This window comes from Bacillus rossius, assembly GCF_032445375.1.
Source record: "Bacillus rossius redtenbacheri isolate Brsri chromosome 9 unlocalized genomic scaffold, Brsri_v3 Brsri_v3_scf9_2, whole genome shotgun sequence".
Classification (NCBI taxonomy): Eukaryota; Metazoa; Arthropoda; class Insecta; order Phasmatodea; family Bacillidae; genus Bacillus; species Bacillus rossius.
Genome location: NW_026962013.1, coordinates 22,099,710 through 22,121,882, shown reverse-complemented (window position 1 = coordinate 22,121,882; position 22,173 = coordinate 22,099,710). Strand labels below are relative to the sequence as shown.

Here is a 22,173-nt window from a genome sequence, read left to right as displayed (position 1 = left end):
ATTCAGGGGAAGTTATTGTTGTGAGGAGTTTAATTGAGAGTGCTTGTGTTATAAAATGTTGGTGTTGCTTATATCATAAGTGCACGGGTGCTTCGTTAATTATAACTAGCAGGCAAAACGTTAAGAACACGAATTTAAAGTGAATTTGTTTTATTAGGCTAAACGCTGTTAACAAGTTGTATTTAAACATAAAATGCCAGGTACGGGGTGTACAGTGGCTGTGTGTACAAATAGTTTGCAAAAACAAAATCTTTACCTGAAACAAATCATATAAAATATCATCGATTCCCATGTGATGATCATCTGTTGAAAGTGTGGGTTCAGAAATGCCGACGTGATGGTGAGTGGAATCCAAAAACAACTTACATATGTTCAGATCACTTTACAGATGATGATTACGAGCGCGACTTGAAAGCTGAGTTGTTAAATGCATGCGCTAAAAGACGTCTTAAACAAAATGCTCTACCTTCATTAAAACTTGGAATTACAACACCTGTAGAAACATTGGAAAGTCGTGTGCGCCGAGAAGACCGAGTTAAATGCAGGGAAAACAAAAAAAAAAAATTGTTTTGTAAATTAATCGTAGATTCAAATGAAAATGTAAGTGAGGAATAAACCTGTTCTTGTAGTCAGTTAAAGCATTCAAAGTCTTGTTCTAACAATGACTCGGTTGAAATGCTTAGGAAGTAAATCCAAATTCTTAAAGAAAATTTGTTTCTTGCCGAAAGAAAGTCAGTTTTAAATTTGGAAGTCATGAAAAAACTCAAAAAAGAAAACGTAAATCATAAAAACAAACAAAAAAAAACGTTCTTCGTTAGAGTTCCGCATGCGGAATATTCTTTCAAGTGGTTTTTTTTTTTTTTTTTTCAAAAAATAAAGTGACATTACTTTCGTTGAAAAAAAGAGTAAACTGGACCAATGAGGAAAAAATAGCTCTCGCTTTCACTTTGCGTTATTTCAGTAAGCGATGTTATTTATTTTTAAAACAGAAACTTAACTTCCCATTACCTGGACTTTCAACTCTTCAACGATGGGTATCCTGTTTGAATTTTTGAATGTAGCACGTTCTTCGTTGCTAGACTTCGAACGCATTGTTGTTCTTTCATTTGACGAAGTAAAAGTGAAGAAAACGCTCCAGTATGATGCAAAACAGGATGAAACGATTACACGAAAAACTGCTCTATTCATGTTAGAAATTTATTTTTAAATCTAACTTCAGTTTATTTATATTGTAAACATTCCCAAAACGTTTTAATGAGCTATGGCTACTTTTATTAAACACTAAGAAATTGATATGCAATTATTTTAAACATTATAATCTTGCTGAGAAATAAATACAAATAAACCATTTTGTTTACTAGTTACATGTTAATTATATTAATTTTTAAAAATTCATGGATTCATCATTGATATTTTGAAAAGTTTTACTGTCACTTAAAAATATGTTGAAATAATAATTCATCCTTGTTTTCAGTCACAGCATTTTGTCATTTGAAAAGCATATCAAAACGATTATAATTAACAGTAATCAACAAAGCATAAATGAAATACTATAAGTATTGCGTATCAGACATGTGAAACGAGCCGAGCTGATAAGAGAAAGCCGTCAGTCAGCACGTGCAGTATTACGGCTGGGAACGGCGGGGCTGCAGATGACGTCAGAGCGGAGTGTCGGGCTGTCTACATTGTTCTTATGGGATCGAGACAACCTCTCTCTACTAACCTTGGGAGGTCACGTCTAACATCAGTTAAAATCTCTACGAAGAGCCCTTTTGTAATGTACAATTCCAACACAAGCGAACATTCACCCCTCAGCGACATGGGCTATGAATGCTTTGTGTAGCTCATGAAGGTTCAAGGTTCAATAAATCCCGGAGGTTTTTGATCAGCCCCCCAAAAGCGGGCAGGGCTGTGGTAAAAGAGAACCGAGCCCCCCCCCCCCCCCCCCCCCCCCCCCGCCTTTCCGACAGTGAATGGTTTGAATGCCGCTCCCTTACAAATGAAATGGACGTCGCCTCGAAGGGCAGGAAGCCAAATGAAAGCCAGCAAAGGCGGGGAAAGAAAACTAGGGTAGCTTACTCACTCCTCCCTCCCCCACACAGAATGGACAGACACGACTCAACAAACGGCGGGATCGAACTGAAACTACAGTCAACCCGGATCTCGGAATCCATGCTCACATAATCGGTCAGGTACGCGACCCAAGAATTAGCTAATAAATTACGGTGGATCGCGAAACGACGATGAATTTCAACCGTTAACTCGGAGCCCTTGGAAAAAAAAATTCAGCTGGCGCCTCTTTTTTTTTTTTACGTAAAATTTTGTACCACAACTTTTTAGTTTCAGAAAAACTGTTTTATCTAAATGTAAGTAATATAATTGAAGCTAATTGTGTGATCTTAACAAATCGGCTTAAAAGAAACAATTACGATAATAATATCACTTCAGTCAATGAAACAATTGGATATCAATTTCTAAAAAAATGTTAAAGACCACTGTCAAAATTATTTAGAACTCAAACAGATTGCTTTTTTTAATTTTTGTGTGGGTGTTGCTTCCGGCATCAATCGAAAATTACTTGACGGATTTTAACGAAACCTGTTTTAGTTAGTAAGGTATTTGGCTAACTTAAACACTAGGCTGTATATAAATACAGAATTCTACCCCTAAGGGGGTGAAAAAAGGGTAAATAAACAATCAAACTTAATTCAAGATATCCGCAGTATATGTATTAAACTTCAGTTATAACATAGGTGAATAAAAAATACGGAATTCACAAATTGGGAAAATAAATTTAAATTCAATATAAATGTAAATTTATAATAAATATTATTTACTAAATCTGTAGTTCTGAATTTTCACATAGGCGATGGGTGAAAATTTTGGTAATTTTATCTAATTAATACTAAGCATAACTACTAATCAACTAACAGACAGGACAACAAATTTCATACCAGTATTCAATATATCAAATAAATATACAATTTAAAAAAAGGTAGGTGAAAATACTTAATGATTCTGAGCATATATACAACCAAAATAAATTAAAATGTTAGTGTAAACGATTAAACGATGGCATAAAGTTAGTGAAAAGGAAATACGCGCATGTTTCACAATGTTTTAACCTGGCTACCTCACGATATGAAAAGGAGGGTAAGCGTGATTCCAAGAATGTACAAATATCCTCTAATACACAAAAATGGGTGGAAAATTAAACAGAATTACGCAGTACCACTTTGGATAATATCAACCTTAAATAATTTTGTTTGGGATTAAATCCTATTATTTTACTGTGTAAAAACGTTTGGAATTAATCTCTGAATTTCATTACAATTGTAATATATCAGCAACATCCTTGGATTGCGCCAGTCACAAATAAATATTTTGGGAAAACAACTTTCTTTTTTTATTTTCACCAGACGTGAAATAATTTTAAGAAAAATAATTTCACATCCTAACTTCTGCTAGAGAACAAGAATTCCACACGGATTAAAATTACACACCCATATTTGATATAGTTTATATTACAATTAAAAATCTCTTCACCTAATATCAGTTTCAAGTATCGATTAATAAGCCATGGGCAGTGAATGAGATTTGCGCTGGTACTGATAAAAATACACAAATATTATATTAAAAACAAGTAAACCGTTATCACTGTCCATCTTAAATACCCCGTAAACGACGCAATATTAATCAATCCACACTGATTTCAACGTAGAGCACGTTTTCGAACTCAACTACCGTAAAAGGAGCAGCGAGGGTTTGAAAAGAAGGTTAAGGTGTTTACTTCGATATGGAAATATATGTTTAACCTGTCTGTATTCGAGTCAGCTAGCTTTCTTTTAGCCTTAGCCTCCTTCCCTTGAATATTTCTATATAAAGAACAACAGCTTGAAAGTAAAAAAAAATCAACTGATCATCATACTAACTGGCAAACCAAAAGAATACGGGAATATGAGGTTCTCTGCAGAAATGCGACAGAGTAGCCACGTCACTGTGCAAGGCAGATTCCCACTTCAATTAAGCGACGGCTGGCTCTAAAGCAGATTCAAATTACTGTGAACCGTTCTCAAATTTCAAGCTTTAAAGTGTAGTAAAAAAAAATTGCGCAATCTCAGCCATAAACCCGAATTTCTGAGCAGAAGAGCAACTTATTTCCATAAGAAAAAAATTAATATAATCACAGCTTTTGATCTTCAGTAAAAACCGCAATAATTCCCTAGAGATTAAAAGTTGTCAAGCATAGAACGAACTACCTGTAGGAAGCAATCTCCACTGTGAATATTTTCTTGACCGATAAAAAGTAGTAGATATTGTGTAAAATATAACACGAACTTCACACATTGCGAAAAAAATCTATAAAAACTTACAGTGAAACAAAAATAACTAAAGTTGTGTAGGCGATCGAGCACATGATACGACTTCATCTTCACTGAAACGAAAACAGCACCGATCAGACGGGACCCTAAGGGTGGTATTAATATTTTTGTCTCGAGCAACTCCTTCGTAAAGAACTTCTAATATACATTTTTGGATGGCATAGACGTTGCCTCAAGTGATCGCAAACAGGAAGACCCATCTTAACGATAGTCCCATATTTCTGAGAGGTCGTTGCTTGAGAACATCATCGCCATAAGTATGATTCATAGTCGCTGCCGAGCAATTGTTTTTTGCAGTGTAGATAATAGCCGATTCTCGTTTAGTGATTGTTTTACATTTTCAAGTGCTAAATAGACACGTTTATCCACGTATCGAGTGTGGAAGACGATGGGTTGGGTTGATGGTTGGTAATGTACGTATCACCATGAGAAAAATTAAATCTTCATTTGTGACACCCAGAATCAATTCAATATAATACAACTGTGCCACTAGACTACACGTAATACATCCTTTCAAGTACCTCAGCTTCGGTAGTGTAATGGTTAGAGAGTTGGATTTCAAACACAGAAGTACAGGTAAACGTGTGACTGTGGTTCGAATCGCGGTATTGACATAATTTTTTTTTTGATGAACGAATAATACTATAAGTCCATGGGTTTGGATAATTCATAGGCTTTGTGGGGGGGAATTAATAATTTTATGTAAACGGTATATTATAAATCAGTCCATTGGTTTGGTTGTTTCATACTTCGTCGGCTTTGTGACATACTGTAATTAAAACATATAAAATAATTACAGATCACAAGTAACATTATTATTTTAAGAATGAATGTATAATATTATTGATGAATAAACGAACACTTTGTTGGAAATGAAGAAATTAAAACACGAGACGGCGTTCTTTCACTTAAATTTTAAGTTTATTATACATTCTTAGACGTTGTTTGTTTCTTTATTGCGCTTGGTAAAATATTTGTTGGCTACAATTTCTCAAAGTAGGATTTGAACTCTTCCGATGAAATTAGCACAATCATTATTACTGTGAATTGGCTTTATAAGCTGTCTCATTAGTAAATATCATGAATATATCATAAATAAACTACATTAAAGCAAAAGACAATTCCCTCGTATCCTTTTAATTTTATGTAACTAGCGTTTCAAATTCAATCTCGTTAAGCCTAAATCTACTTTTTTTTTTTAAATCATAAGACAACTGGTTTTTTTTTTTTGCAAGTGACGCGCAGAAAGTAAAATATTAAAAAATATATATCATAGGTTACATACTTTTATTTTAAATATCAGAAATTTTATAACATTTCACATTTGATTCAATGGATAGTAACTTGCTTACGAACTCCTTAAAAAATATATATATCGCATCTGTATGAAGTTCTTACATATATAATATATATTTTAATATGACCGATTATAACTGCAAAGGGTGGAAAAATCAGGGGTTAAAGATCAAATATTTTCAAAATTTCCTTCACTATCAAATCTGTTGCAATTTATTGTAAATCTAAACAGGGGTCGGAATAGAAAAAAAAATAACTTCCGTATCCTGTATACTATCAAATCCATTCTTATTTCTTTTTAACATTACGTTGAACTTTTGTTGAAAATAAATTTTGATACGAGCAATTATTACCGCAAGGATTGCAAAATTACTCAAACGGTATTTAAAATATTTGACTAAACAATTTTTGATGAGATGAAATATTACTGCTGAAGATTGAAAAAACAAAAGGGTTTTAAAAAATTTGAAATTCTTTCCTACGTAGCCTATCCTATCAGATTCGTTCAAACTTATTGTTAAACTTTTAAACGTAATTTTTTCTTAATGTTAAAATTTATTTTTCTGTTTAGTTAAATATGATATTTTTATTAAACTAATATTAACGGTACCTTATCCTGAAACTGAAGCAGAGTAACATTTCCATAAAAAAATTACAAGAGCAGTTTTTCACTACCTGAAATGTTTTTTGATCGTTTTGTAAAGGCACGTTAAATAGGTAGTTACTCAGTATTAACAGTTCTGGAGATGCTAGTTTATGGTAGTTATACTTAATAAACTTGGTATTACCGATTTTCAAGTTAGGTTAGCGAAAATGATTCTTTAGTACAGGTTAGCAACATAAATAGGTTAAACTGTTTCATACGTCGTATTTTGCTAATAACTGTAAAAATGTAACAGAGCCATTTCAACAAACCGTTTAATCTATTTTTTTAAATACAAATTCCTTGTGCAAAATTACTTCTACAATGTGTATAAAACACAGCTGGCGTGTAAATTAACAATTATTTCCAAAAAAAAATTTACACTTACTGTAATGATTTTCCATAATATTGCACAAAGTAATTTTAATTTTTTTTAACTATATGTAAAATTACACATACAACAAGTGTTAAATTATCAAACAATGTATAATTTTTTTCTCAGTACACTCCAGTTGTATATACACACTAACGTCATTGTTACGGCTGGGAGTACATTGTCAAGGTTAAAAACTTGTAACTAAACACTTTCCAACTATTTATTACGACGTTATAACACGGACACCCCACAAATAAACAAAAAAAAAAAAAAAAGAAGCATACCAAACCAACATGGCTTCCCAAAAAACAAGAATAATTACTGTCCCCGCAGTCATCATTAAAGTAGTGTCACAATAAATGTACCTAGGAACAGCAAAAATACAATTTATACTTTGAAAAACCCATTTTTAAATTACTTATGCCAGTTCTTCATACATGGTTTTTCCACGAAAAGGGTGCAAGTTCGAACCACACCGTTACGTCACTCAGATTAAATACTCGACCATAAAACGATTTTTTTTTTTTACTATATCACATAAATTTTATAATTCAACACGTACTTAAACGAGCAAAAATACACCAAGGGTGCAAGTTCTGTTAGGTCACTCAGAATAAATACTCGACCATAAAACGATTTTTTTTTAGTAAATCACACGTACTTAAATACACCAAGGGTGCAGGTTCGAACCACCGTAAGGTCACTCAGACTATGTACTCGACCATGAAACAATTATTATTATTATTTTTTTACTAAATCACACCTAGGGTGCAAGTTCGAACCACCGCAAGGTCACTCAGAATAAATACTCGACCATAAAACGATAATTTTTTTTTACTAAATCACACGTACGTAAATACATCAAGGGTGCAGGTTCGAACCACCGCAAGGTCACTCAGAATAAATACTCAACCATAAATCATTTTTTTTTTTTTTACTAAATCACACGTATGTAAATACACCAAAGGTGCAAATTCGAACCACCGCAAGGTCACTCAGACTATATAATCAACCATAAAACAATAATAATTTTTTCTTACTAAATCACACGTACTTTAAATACACCAAGGGTGCAAGTTCGAACCACCGCTAGGTCACGCAGAATAAATACTCGACCATAAAACAATATTTTTTTTTTTTTACTAAATCATAAAAATTTACATTTCAACACGTACTTAAACGTGTAAGAATACACCGACATTGTAAAATTACAGTGCATGAAGTTGCATCATCTACCTTTACAGCGTTTCCGTGTAACGAACGAGCGCGAGGCAAGGCTGAGTGCTGGGGTATCACTCGCCCTACATTCGGTGGAAGGGTAACAGGGTCGCGATAACCCCAGCTACGAGACTAGCGGCACGCGACACGTGCTGGTGGCTTACCGCTGCTGCCTCAACCAAACGATCCCGTGATCCAGCCGACTTAAGTGCTTACGAGGGACAGCTCTATCGTTTCTAAAACACACGTCAAAAAATATTACATTTCTTACAACTTTTTTTACGTATTATTCTGAAGAAAAAAATTAATTCTCTTACAAAAAAAAAGACTGTCATGAATATGATTTTTACGAGTCTGTTTTTCAATTGCAAAATAGAAAATCATTTACCTAATATAGTAAATTTTTTTATTAAATCGGAGATTTTTTTATTATTTTGACATAATGGTAAATGCTAAAATACACGAAAAACAAAATGACGTTAATTTCCAACAGTATGATTTTAATTCAGTCAGCTTAAATTATTAATATAAATTTACCTGGCAATATAAAACATATAAGTGTGAAAGATCTTTATTTCAAACTTATCTTAAAAAAAAAAATATTTTTTTTTGCAAAACTCCGCAACCCCGGAGAAACCTACTAGTATGGCTTCCATATGGAGAGCACATAAAGAAATGCGCTCCCCATATGGAAGCCATTTTGGCAGATTTTTTGAGACCACCCGACCGGCTCTTATGGTAACCTGTCTTGTTGCAAGGGATTGTATTCATACCAGAGAAAATGCCACCATTTTGTCTGGGCAATCCGCCTTGGAGGAGCCGGGGCGCGAACCCGGGTCCTTCAAGTCACAAGGCAGGCGCCTTACCCCAGAGCCACAAGGTAAGGCGAAGACTCCCACGCTTATTAACACTGACGCGATGCCATTCGCACAGCAGTTCGATTTTTCAATTACAAACGCCAAAGTTTTGGCAGTTTTGGAAAGCCATCATGGAGGTATATGACAAAATAGGTAAAACGTTAAATTACTAATATACATATATTACATTTTCTGATGTAAACGAATGCGGATAAGTGTTATTAATTTTGATATAGATCATTATTTTATAACAAATAAGGATACATAAAAAGAAAGAACAGTGATTACTAATAAACGTTTTAGTGATTGCAGACGATAGTTAACGAATTTTTTTTAGGTAATTTACTCTAAGTTACGCTGTTAAAAAAGTACAGAGTTCAGAAAAAGTAAAACCAAACACACGGCAAAATTAACAAAACACGACGAGATAGTATCATGAACCTTTGTAAGGTATTTTTAAAAGTAATTGCATTGACTTTACATTACGTTAATGTACATTATTTCTCTCTATAGTAGTATCGTATGCTGCAACATGTTCAGTGTAAAATAAAGTTATTTTTTACATACAATTTTTTTTGTTCTTTAAGAGAACAGTCTTAGAGTGGGAAAAATAGTTTTTTTTTATTTATATCTCCAAATAATGTTTACAGCGCGTCTAAGGATTTGATTTACATAGTTTCTGGAATGATTTATTTTCTAAACTGACATGTCAGCTAACGAGTAAAATTCATATTTAAAAAAAGGAAGAATGGACGCTAGATAAACCTTTATTTAAAATGGTTTAGCACGAAAAAAAAAAGTTAAGTGTATAAAATTGTCATGTCCCCGCGGGGATTAGAACAGACGCCTTCCACTGCGTGTGGACCGGTCGAAGTTAACACATTCCGCTGAACAGAACTGTGTTTGAAATTGTAAATGTATTAGCCCTTGATTCTTAAACAAACCAGTTTACAATTTATTACAATTTACTTTTACGGTGGTAAACTTACATAATCTTATGTTTTGCAAATCTGCAGAGGAGGATTCTAACCTACAATTGCGGATTTTGTTTTTATTTTCTTTACGATTTCAAAATTGAAAATTTTGGTCAATTTATTAGGCCAGACAGCACAACATCGCATAATGATAATTATTATAACCTTATTTACGTAGTTACATTAGGACACAAATGTTGACTTAAAACGAAGAAAAAATCTAGGTTATGTATAATGTCTGTCATTAATTTTTTTCAGGAACACTTACCTTAAAAAATGGAAGGCGGAAAGGCAAGCTGAAACCTAAGTTGAAAACTGGCGAATGATTGCATTGTTTTTTTTTGTGTACGTTATAAACGAGTATTTGAAAAAAAAATAGTCATTGATCTTTTTGAGTCTTGCACGCGTTCACGTTACAACTTGCCGCACTTTTGAGGGTGACATGAGTACTTACTATAGCGATTCGGATGTTCTGACAAAAGGAGGGGTTGAAACCAACCAACCCAATGCCGGCTGACTCACGGGGGAGTCCAGCAAGTCGAGTCACGTCCCGCGACACGCCCCCCCCCCCCCCTTTATCGCCCTTGTGACGTCATGACTCGACAGGCTGGGTCACGCAACAGCCCTTTGTTCAGACCCCGAACACGAAACAAGGAAGATAAAGGAGTCGCAACTCAGTGTTTCAACTAACACCACTTATTTCCTTTGGGAAACAGCGAACTGTGCCGTGTTTATAAGCAACCTAACAATCTGAAAGTCGTTCAAATCCTTTAAAGTAAACGTTGGCAACCTTGATTTTTTTTTTTTTTTTGTCGTTCGTTACTGTATTCAAATAGCTCCGACACCCTCCCACTATATCCATCACTGGTCTGTTGTATAAAGGATGATTTACAAGGAGTTAACATCACTCACAGGGCTTAATCCTCTTTTTTTAAGCACAATATGATAAGTGAATATGTCCTAATCCCAATATTTAAAAAGTACTAAGAAACATGATTACAATAATAACTAAAATAATAACTAGGGGTGCACAAGTAGCATACTTTAATGTTGAGTCGAGTAATGCAAAAAATCGAGTATTTTCAAGTCAAGCAGTAAACGTTACTTTTTTATTAATTTTCCTTTTAAGCTCAACTGACAGGAAATAGTGGCACTAAATAACACACCGTACATAGTATCTCATGATAGTTTTAGTTTTTTTCAGGTTTTGAAACTGCATAATAGCGTATAGTCCAGTATTTTGATTTACGAAACTTTTTACAACTGTATATTTCCATGTAATTTAGCTATTTGAATTTTTCTTAGAAAAAAATCTGTACCCAACTACTACCAATAATGAACAAATAAAAATAATTAACTATTTCAAAATATAGCTACTATGAAGCAAAAGAAAACTAAAATATGTTTGTCCAGTTGCATTGATGTTAAAGACTTTAAAATAGGATGTTAATTTGAAACATTAAAATGAAAACAATTTTTTGCACTGACACTATAATTTTATTGCTATTTTAAATATTCAAGTTTGTTATTGCACCATTCACTATACGCCCAGTACAAGAATATTCAGTGTGTATGTACGATATAATGTGCTCTGCTGCTCGGTGGGCGAAGTAGCAGTGCCGTAACATTCAATTTGCCTAACATGTATAACAGGATATTTATGGTAACAACGCTTCATCTGAGATAGTAACTATGGTGCTTCTACTGTAACTGTAGTTCTCTTAATGGTAACTATTGTGCTTGTGCGTTAACTATGGTGCTTCGTCTGTATTTATTCATCACTCGTTCATTTGTCTACACGTTCACATGCACCATTATTATGTTCAGCTATGCAGACAGTAATATAAATGTGTATTTAATATGTTTATTTCTTTTTAAAGATTCACTGTGTAAATAACATTTATGTGGAAAATTATATTTGAAGCCCATTTTAAGAAACGGTTGTAACTGTAGCAAATTCTACAAAATTTTGAGTATGGTGCTTGCATAGAAGTTATATTTATGTGTTTGTAGTGTACAGTAACGTAAACAAAACTATGATAAAGTGCTAAATGATTGCAAATACGTCCAAACAAAAATGAAAATCATAAATACAGTATGATATTGTGTAAAATCAGCCCCCATCGCTAACAATTTCAATACTTATTTATCTACACATATAAGTGTCACCTTTATCACGTTTCCTACTGAAATGCATGTACGAGCTTCACAATATTACTACTTATATAATCATAGATTACTCCATGTTTTTGTTAGTGATGTTTCATGAGTGTTTTATTATTTCCTAAGACCAAACAGTGAACTACTCTAATTTTTCTAACTTTACAATTAGGCTCAAGTCAAGTACTTAAAACTCACTCGACTAAAAACTTTGCGTATCGTAAAACCTTAATAATAACTCATTTCAAAGTAAATACATTGATGTATTATCACCTTGTTTACATTCGAGCATCACGAATGCATATAACCTTTATATAAATTATGTTCAAAAATGGTTCTCCAGTTTGGGTTATAAAAAAACTGTCTCAAACAGGACACTTTCTGTTAAATCACCAAAATGTTATGATTTATTTGAATACTATGCACTGAGGTTTATTTGTTGCAAGGTATAGCCACAATAATGTCAATAAACTGACATGCATATTTGTGTTGCAAAGTTTTGATTACATGTATTTAAAAGTAAAGAAATATTCACTGATAATATTTTCTTGAATCAATATGATGTTACTGAGAACATTTACAAATAGTTAACATACACAGACAATAAAGTGTATCAGAATGTTTTACACAAAAGTCTAATGATTTTTATTTTGTTTTCCAAAATGAGAACTCAACTTGTTCTGTACAAATTACGTTAGAGTGATTTATTTTCTATAAATTACACAATTCTCATTTACACAGCTGCATAACATAAGTCACATTAATACATAAAATTACTTAATAAAAGAAGCAAAAAAATTAGTCGCGATACATCTGATGTGATAGGGAAGCTTATGAAAAATCTTAAAATATCTTACCTCATTTGAGTACCTACCAACAGTGTTCTATGTGTAGATACTAAACCCCAAGTTAAGAATATATAATTATATTTTAGTACCTAGGTGTGTACATCTAGTTGGTTGTGTATATGCATCTTTGGTTGTTTCCACAAAAAGATGATGTCTGTGTACTATCATGAAGCAAACTGTAATATAGTTATTCCTTTCTAAATAGATCGTTATTCCATATTCTAAAATGTGCACAGTGAATATCTTCATTATTAGGCCTAAATGTGTCTTTATGTTTCCATTGCAATGTCTACTACTTGCTTCAATTTTTGATTAATATTTCCAATTTTACATCATCTTGGGTGTTCAAACCATTTATTTAAAAGCTTGTGTATAAAAAATGTTGTTCTCATTTTGTTGATGATAAAAATGTCCTACTAAAATGAATCTGCAATCTTTCTTTGCTTGTTCATGTAATTTTTTTTTTTTTTAAGAAATAAACAAATTTGGCCAAAAAATATATATATTAGTACAACTGACACCTAAGCATATGCAGTGCAACTTGCTTATCAAAGCTCCTAAAAATAATGTAAGAGTATTTCTATTTAAAAAAACTACTCAACAAGCAATGATTTATAGTGAAGTATTTTAAAGTATAAAATAATGCAAAAGCCCCTATGAAGATATGAGTTAAAGAAAGAATTATATTTATTAATTGTTGAAATAAAAACCAAGGTGCTTTAGCCAGGGCCGCCGAGAGGGGGGGGGGGGGGGGGGGCAAAAGGGGCAAACGCCCAGGGGCCCGGTAGCCTTAGGGGCCCGGGCACCCGGCTGGGAAGTGGAAAATAAATGGCTGAAAAAACATTTTCCCCCTGCTATTAAAACATCTTGTACTATATATATATATATATATGTATGTATATATATATGTGTGTGTGTGTGTGTGTGTGTATATATATACACACACACAAACACACATATATCTGTGTGTGTATTTTGTGTGTTCCTAAAACTACAGTCGATAACCAATAACCTAACCGAGCAGTACTTGTAACATTCAGTTCACACCAAAATACTTGTGTAGTAGCAGAAATGGGAATGCCAGGTATGAGCACAATAGGTTTTCTTGGTCCCGTACACCCCTCCTCTTGGGTTCAATGCCATTAAGACTCGCCCTTCTGAAGTAAAGAATGCGGTGATCGGCCCTGGCTTGAAGGGGTGTCATGGAGATATCTGATGAAATGAAACATCTCAAATCAATTCATTCATATTGGTCCAAACCAGTTGAAACCAATCCAGCTTTTAAACACACTACGGAGATTAAAATTGGATAGTTTATTTCCAAACGTGTGTATCGCTGTTCGAGTGTTCTGCACAATTCCCGTGACAGTTGCCGAAGCCTAAAGGTCCTTCAGCAAAATGAAGGAAATAAAAAATGTACATCGCTCAACCATGTCTCAGGAAAGGATTAGTGGGCTCACCTTGCTTGCCCTAGAGCCTGATATCGCTCGGTCATTGAAATACGACGATGCAATTAACGATTTTGCTTTGAAAAAGGCACGGAAAACAGATTTGTTGTGATTACTTCTAAACTATTTAATTGTTTGTGAATCAATATTATTGAGTAGCATAATCCTTTCAAATGCATTATATTTTCAAAATTTTAAATAATATACTACAGTGTATGATTATTTTGAATGTAGTGTTTCGATATGAAGTAATGACTGTTATGTTGTAAAACATTTTGAAGTGTTATTAAATTTAGATATTTTTATATAGTATATGACATTTGAATTGTTGTGTTTTAGTAGGATGTAAAATATGTATCATTGTTATTTAAAATGCATGTCATTTATGATTTTGCATCAAACTAAAGGTATTAAATTAATTTGTATAAATTATTAATATGTATTACAAATTTTTCAATGTAATAAACGTGGTACAATGTGTATGATGTTTTCGAATAAAAAAATTTATTATTACTTTAAATTATTTTAATAATATTTATATTCAGAATAAATTATTATACTTATGTATTTTAAACACTCATATAATAATGCAATTTCTGATTACCATTTAAGAATTTTTTTTAGCAATATATTCATCAAAATTAATTATTATTTGTATTTTTATGGGATTAACAATGTAAAAGTGCACTGAAATAATACATGCAAATGCTCTTTTTTTTTTTTGCGTAACTAGGAAATCGTTATGTATGTTCAAATGAAGGATGCAATTTTACGATACCATATATATTTATGGTATACGTAGTACATAGTAGTGGTATGCAAAAAAAAGGAAGGGGGCCTACTACCCCAGCTGCCCAGGGGCCCACAAATTCTCTCAGCGGCCCTGGCTTTAGCCACATATACGTGATAGAGAATTTCAACATGCTCTACCTTCTTATTGAATTGCTAAGTAGTACATTAATGAGATGCACCAAACTTATCAACTGTCATAATCATGCAATATGTTAACCAATATTTATACATAAGACAGGATAGACGGAAGACAGAAGAACTATTAAAAAGTTTCAAATGTAAGATCAAGTCGTGACTACAATAGAAGAAATCATTCCTCATTCAAAGCCAATTAAAAGTAATAGTTCCTCAAATGTCCATCTCTGAAGAGCACCAGGTTATTTATAAATAGTATTGTCTTTGAGGATATTGAAAAATCTCACCTAATACATCTTTAGGGAATATTTTAAAGAGATAAAATTATGTTGGATACTAATGACGACAGAGTAAAAACTTAAATTCATTAACAGGGCAGAGCGATATCAAGCACCATCACGGTTTTGACTCTTTCAACTGCAAGATCAAAGAGATTTCTTAATAAATAAAATTTACAAAAAACAACATAAAAAAATTTAAAAATCATAAATAGTTTGAGTTAGTGTCAAATAAAAACTAAGGCATACTAAGAAATAAAATAATCAACAAGCATAAAATAAAATATTAATACATAAATTAAAAATAAAATATAAATATAAGGACTACATATCAGTGTTAAAAAATTAAATCATTAAAAGACCAATTATGAGATCATTTATAAAGTGAACAATAATAACAATTTCATAGGTAAAATTGCAAACTCCAAACCGAAGCGAAACAGCGAAGTATCAAGCAAGAAGTAGACCAGACGGAAACCCATTAAGCAGAAGCAGAAAGGTTAAAAGATAAGAGAACCCCTCCAAACAAATTCAAGACTCACCCTACAGGGGTAGAACTGACTGGGAGATCCTTAGTTTTCCCATGAATGTCATTGCCAACACTTCGACTTAACTTGTTCAGTTTGTGTGGCCCGTCGTGTCTGAAATTGCCAGCAACAAACCAATGATACATCGAGTACTGCCATTCAGATAATCATCAGGAACAGGATAGAAAACTGCAGGTAGTCTGGCACAAATAAAAAACTTCAGCACTGTAACTGTGAGACAACAAATAATCCAGGAACTCACAAATACTATTCTTGACCACAGTAAACTCATAAACTCATATTTCAAGATTACACTTTATATATATATATATATATATATATATATATATATATATAATATCACAGACTGCTTGCTGAGTTTTTTTTTCTTTTGTTGGTCTTTAATAGCAAATATAATTCCCAAAATACAAGGGCAAGATAAGATTTAAAGCCACTTGTATGCATGACTGTTAAAACAAAGAAACATAATTAAAAAATTAGAACTTTAACATGAAAGAACAATCAAGTCATTGAAGATGTGGAAGAACTTCTGATGATCACTCAGAACTAACCTATTCTAGCAGTATACAGGATTGCTTTATGAATAAGTTTTACTTGCAATTTGTACCACATTTTACTTCCCCCCCCCCCCCCCCCACAACCCATATTTCCATATGAGATTTATATTATTCCAACAATTTTATCAACCCTTAATTACTTAAGTTAATTATTCAAAAATAAACCATGAAAAATAACAATTTGAATTTAAATCAATACACCTAACCGACTTAAGAATATTAACAGTGACAATGCATATAAACACTTAACAAATTATGATGAATTTTTATCTTTGTGTATCTGTCTATAGAATAAATATGTCTGCTGAATTGTGATTGAGAAATGAATTAAAAGTGTAAATGTGTTTATTGATAAATGGAATTGCGTTCCTTAGTTCAATTAAGTTTATGCCATTTACATGCAGAAACCAAATTACACATCTTTTTCAACTAAATGTAACTCACCAATACTATCACTTATTTCAATATGGTGTTGTTTTTATATATGTATGCTGCAAATTCTACAGCAGCTTTCGAGATGTAACTGTTTAGAATAAGAAAAAAGCTCCTACAAATGATTTTGTATGTGCTCGTTGGCTGTTTAGAAGTAATACCGTGCAGTTCAATACACCATATACAAGTGTAACAGTTGAAAGAAACTAACTGTAACCCTAATATATTATGGTTAGTAATATCTGAATGTGTTTAGCGAAAAAAAAAGAGTAATAAGTCAAGCATCATACAAAATTATTTAAATGATGAAAAAGTATCTTTTATTATTTTTAATGTGTTTAAACATCTGGATTAAATGTAGTACATAACCGAAAATTTAATATTTATGTAGCCAGGTAAAAAATTAAAAATTGAAAAATATTCTTAATAATATAAGAAAGGAGCCTCAAAAAGTAAAAAAAAAATGTATGAATTCTGTTGCAATATTTAAAAACTTTTAATGTTTTTATAAAACCAACGACATAGAACAATTCTAATTCATAACATTGACTGAGTACTAATGGTCAGACCATCACTGTTCTTTTCCCCAGACTGCTGAATATGAAAACTCATTTTACAATATAAAAATTGGTAAACAATGAAGTTGTGTTGAAAAACACCAATAAAAATTTACGTGATTACGAACACAACATTTTTTGTTAAACTCACACTATCGATTGATTACATTGCTACTGTGTATACCGTAACCTATTAGGATAAACACACATTTTGGATGGTATTTATCGCTACCTTGCTACGTCATATTACATTAAATGAATGAAATGTCAGTGATTTGATTTAACTAAAATAAGAAAGAAAAATAGTGAAATTTAAGTGGCACCATTTTACTTTAACGTTACTGAGTAAGTTAAATAACCAAACGTTTTGAAAATTAATTAGAAAATGAGGTTAGGTACTGCTACTGTAGTAGTTTTACTTTGTATGTCAAACGTGGTTCGCCAAAAAGAAGCCACAATACTGTTAACTCCCTTTTTGATATAAATAATCACAAAACAATTCCACTCAAACTTGAAATGCTCAAGACGAGAAAGTAAAATACTGTATTTCAGTTAACAGTGAAACACAAATATTTATTTATTCATTGTAAAATGCCCACCGACAGACATAAATCTTCAGAGGTGGGCACGGCACATAGAAGGCGGGACAGCCGCATATGGCCAACCATGAGCATGAGAGAGTACCACACATCAGCAGTGATAAGAAAAAATACAAACAATCACCAATATATCAAATACAAACACAGGATGACATGAATTAACATGTAAAAAAAAAAAAAAGACCATATAAACATAAGAACATATTTATATAAATTGGTAAAATAACAGACAAAAATAAGCTTTAACATGATATAACAATAAATAACACTTGTTCGTAAATTATCTGAAAAACTAGTAATATACGTAGAAATAAGTGAGTAAAATATATGAAATAAATAAAATTATAAGTTAACATTAAGGATGAGCCTTGGAGAGAATGTTTTTAAGGAGCTGGAAGTAAATACTCCTCTTACTTGTTATCAATCTGTATACTATATCATTATTCTTATTTGAGGTGTAAAGCATTACTCTTTCAGAGATTGCTTGCTCCTTGATGTCATTGATTTATATACCTACCATGACTTACAAAACTAAAGAATTACAACAATACAGATTGCACGAGTTGGTTCATAATTATTAAATGAGATAAGTGTTTTGGTAGTGAGGACAAAATTCAAAGATTACAAAAAAAACATTCCGAATGTTGGTTTCTTAATTATTAAAAGCGGTACATGTTTCGGGTTTCGGCAGCGTGTACAAAAGTCAAGGATTACAAAACAACACATTCCGCAAGTTAGTTCGTATTTATTAAACATGGTAATTGTTTAGGTAGTGAGTGGAGAATACTGCAAGTATCCGCGAGTGTTCATAATAAACCCCAAGAATAACGTGGACAGGCATGAACACAGCCTTAGGCATCAAACTAAGTTTAATTCAACACATCGTTCACACGCAGGCAAAAGTGAGATAAGTACTAAATAAAGTAAACACAAAAAAAGTTTTCTTAATATTTCAGACTCTTTTTATCAAGATCAAATTTGATCTCCAAAGGCTTGGCTGAGGACTGAACAAGAGGGCAGCCACAGTATTGGTGTAGTCTCCGTGAGACCACAACAGAAAGTGTCCAGATTGATGCCTGTGCTAACTTCTGCAACCATATCAGCTTGACAAATCTCTGTAAGTCTAGATTTGGACTTTCATGGTTAAAAAAAAAAACTAACTAAAAAAAAATAGTGTGTTGACAGCAATCTGCAAGAGGACATGTGCATCTTCAAAATAGGATCCTTATTATTTTAACACCGTTAGTACTGCCACAAATATCTGATTTTTTTTAAATGTTAAAACATCACTCAAAAGGGTATGTCATGTTTACTGACTATCACTGGTGGCCGTACGTGATGTGGCTCCTTACACAGTAACATACTGTCTTCACTGATATTTCAATAATTTTTTATAACTTCCGGAAGGGGAGGATATATATCCCCCCTTTATTCCCCCACTACTTGCTATAATTTTAAAATAGTAGACGGTACGTATAATTAATTATAAAATAAAACCTAGTGGCAATTCTTTTTCTGGATTTTACAGATTAGGATTGTTCATTTTATTCTTTCAAATGTGCTCTGTGAAACTAAAATTGACTTTCTGTTCTTTACATAATGAGAAATAGACGCACAATTTAACCTGAACTTACTGACACAAAACTTAACTCACTGGCACAAAAAAAGTTAATCTTCTTAACACTTTTAAATTTTAGTAAAGCTTTTGACAATGTCGACCCCGAAATCTTGTTGGTCAAACTTGAGTGGAATTTTATTTTACGAGGAATGCAGTAAATTGATTCAAGTCATACCCTTCTTCTAGACGTCAAAGCGTCATAACTGGTAACTCAGCTTCTGACTAGTCTGACGGCAGAGTTGGAGTAATGCAAGAATGATTGACAAAAAAAAATTGGTTCTCTGGTATTGATATAAAACCTAATGCAAGCATCGGCAATATTCAATTACATGCATTTCCACTTTCTATATTTGATGTGAAGTGTTCTGAAAACTTTTAAAGTGGCACGTGTTATGTATATAGAAGGTTACAATTTTCTTTGTATCCAAAGCATAACGTTTTCTTTTATAAAACTATCGCACAATGAAAGAAAATGACGCGTTTGAATGAAATAATTTAGATTTTTACTCATTTTCGTTAAAAATATTTTTAGTGTTCCAAGTTGTAGGATGGGCGACAATTTGCAACTTGTGTCATTTATTAACTACCGTTGTTTACTTGTGTGTTACATGTGGCGGTCTTTTAAGTTTATAAATCTGACCTTAGAAATTTATGTAAAATATAAATTTTACAAAAATCTGATTTTTTTTTTTGCAAATACATACCCACAGCAAAAAGTTTTTCAGTAGCATTAAAATTTTTGATTTTGATTTCAACATGCTAAAATCCAGTGTGCTTTTGCAGACATGCTTGCATTTTCTCTGTACATACATTACCTACCTTACTTGCTTAAACACACTCAGTGCCATTTACATGCCGATGATCTTCAACTATACTCATCGTTCCGTCCCTCTGACACTGTTAACAATTTTGCCCGATTTAATAAGGATCTTGAAATTGTAGTTAACTGGGCGACTGATAACATACTTCAATTTCATCCTTACAAATCACAAGCTGTGTTTGGTGCTGGCAAGCAAGTCATTACTTGATTTTATCCCTGCAGAATATCCAAAACTTACTGCAATTAATGTTGAAATAGAGTATAAGCACACGGTTAAAGATTTGGGCCTAACCTTGAACAGCACATTGGTCCGAGCATGTTGTGAATATAAGCAGGAAGGCACTAGCTAAACTGCATTCTTTGAAACATTTCAAAAATTCTCTTCCTGAACATATTAAAACAATATCTTGTTCGGGCACTCATATTTTCACGTTTCGATTATTGTGACACAGTTTCTAATGACCTTACCAATGAAGAAGCAAACAGACTGCAGAACATTCAAAATTCATGCATCTGTTTCTCCTTACTACAATAACCTTTCGTGGCTAATACTAAACGGAAGATGAAAACTATACATTCAAACTCCACATCGTATCTAGCTAAAATATTTAACTTCCTAAATTCCCTTCACAATATCGGTATTCGTTCCAAGAGCAACTTGTCTTTGTTGATTCCAATTGATCACTCCAGAGCTTGTTCTAAATCTTTCTCTTTAACTGTAGGAATGTGCTTGAAGAGCCAATGAGGCAACAAATGTTATGTTCATCTTTGAGGAAGTCTGTTATAAAATATCTCAACAACAATAAAATATATCAAAAGTTAAAATTTTAATGTTACGTTTAATGATGAATAGTTTTTAGTTTCCATTGTATTTGGCATGAGATTTCTTCAATGTTTTGTTATATATGTTACTGTCCTGTGTACCAAATGTGATATCAGTTAACATGTATTTTAATATGCATGAAACATGTTTCATTACTTGCTAGTAATTAGTTTGTTTATTTAATTATTATTGAAATTTTGTAAGTTGTTTATCATGTTGTCTTCTATTTAGTTTATCTTTCTTATGTAGTTTTTTTTGTTATAACTTTACATTTAATTTTACAAAATGTATGTGGGCAAGTATTAAAATAAGTCAATAAAAAATAAATAAATAAAGTGAACAAAATGTTTTCTGATATTAGATTCATGATATTTTATTCTTTATAGTTACTGTCCTAAGCCTTTCTGAAGCAAATTCAGTTTTTTTTTTGCTTTAAATATATTTAAAACTAAGTAAAAAAAAATTACTATAGTTTCAAAACTTCAGTCTGATATGACGCGATACATTTATAAACCATGTTATAGATATGTGCTATGGATAAAAAATGAAAGAAAAGTATTTAAAGTGTAACATTATTAGAGATATTCATTAAACAAACTTACACATTTTAGGGTAAATAAAGATATTATACAATTAACTTTTAAGGCCTGAATTCTTAAAATATTTATTTGGAATTTCTTTATAAGATAATATATGTGTTTTGCTTTAACCGGATGTCAAAATTCTCTCATTTTTAAAGGAATGAGACTGAATTCAACTGATAAACTTCAGCTGCTGGTTCATCAAGGCTGATATACATCTTTGAAGTTGAA

General features: G+C 32.3%; 1 protein-coding gene across 1 annotated transcript in view; it reads right to left on the bottom strand.

The window, feature by feature from the left end:
* LOC134543279 (disks large 1 tumor suppressor protein) overlaps positions 1 to 22,173 on the bottom strand; it is a 719,411-nt gene that overhangs the window by 97,735 nt on the left and 599,503 nt on the right. The window contains exon 11 of the mRNA XM_063388189.1: positions 15,950 to 16,048. Within this exon, the coding sequence (XP_063244259.1) occupies positions 15,950 to 16,048 (99 nt within the window). The remainder of the gene's footprint in view (positions 1 to 15,949; positions 16,049 to 22,173) is intronic.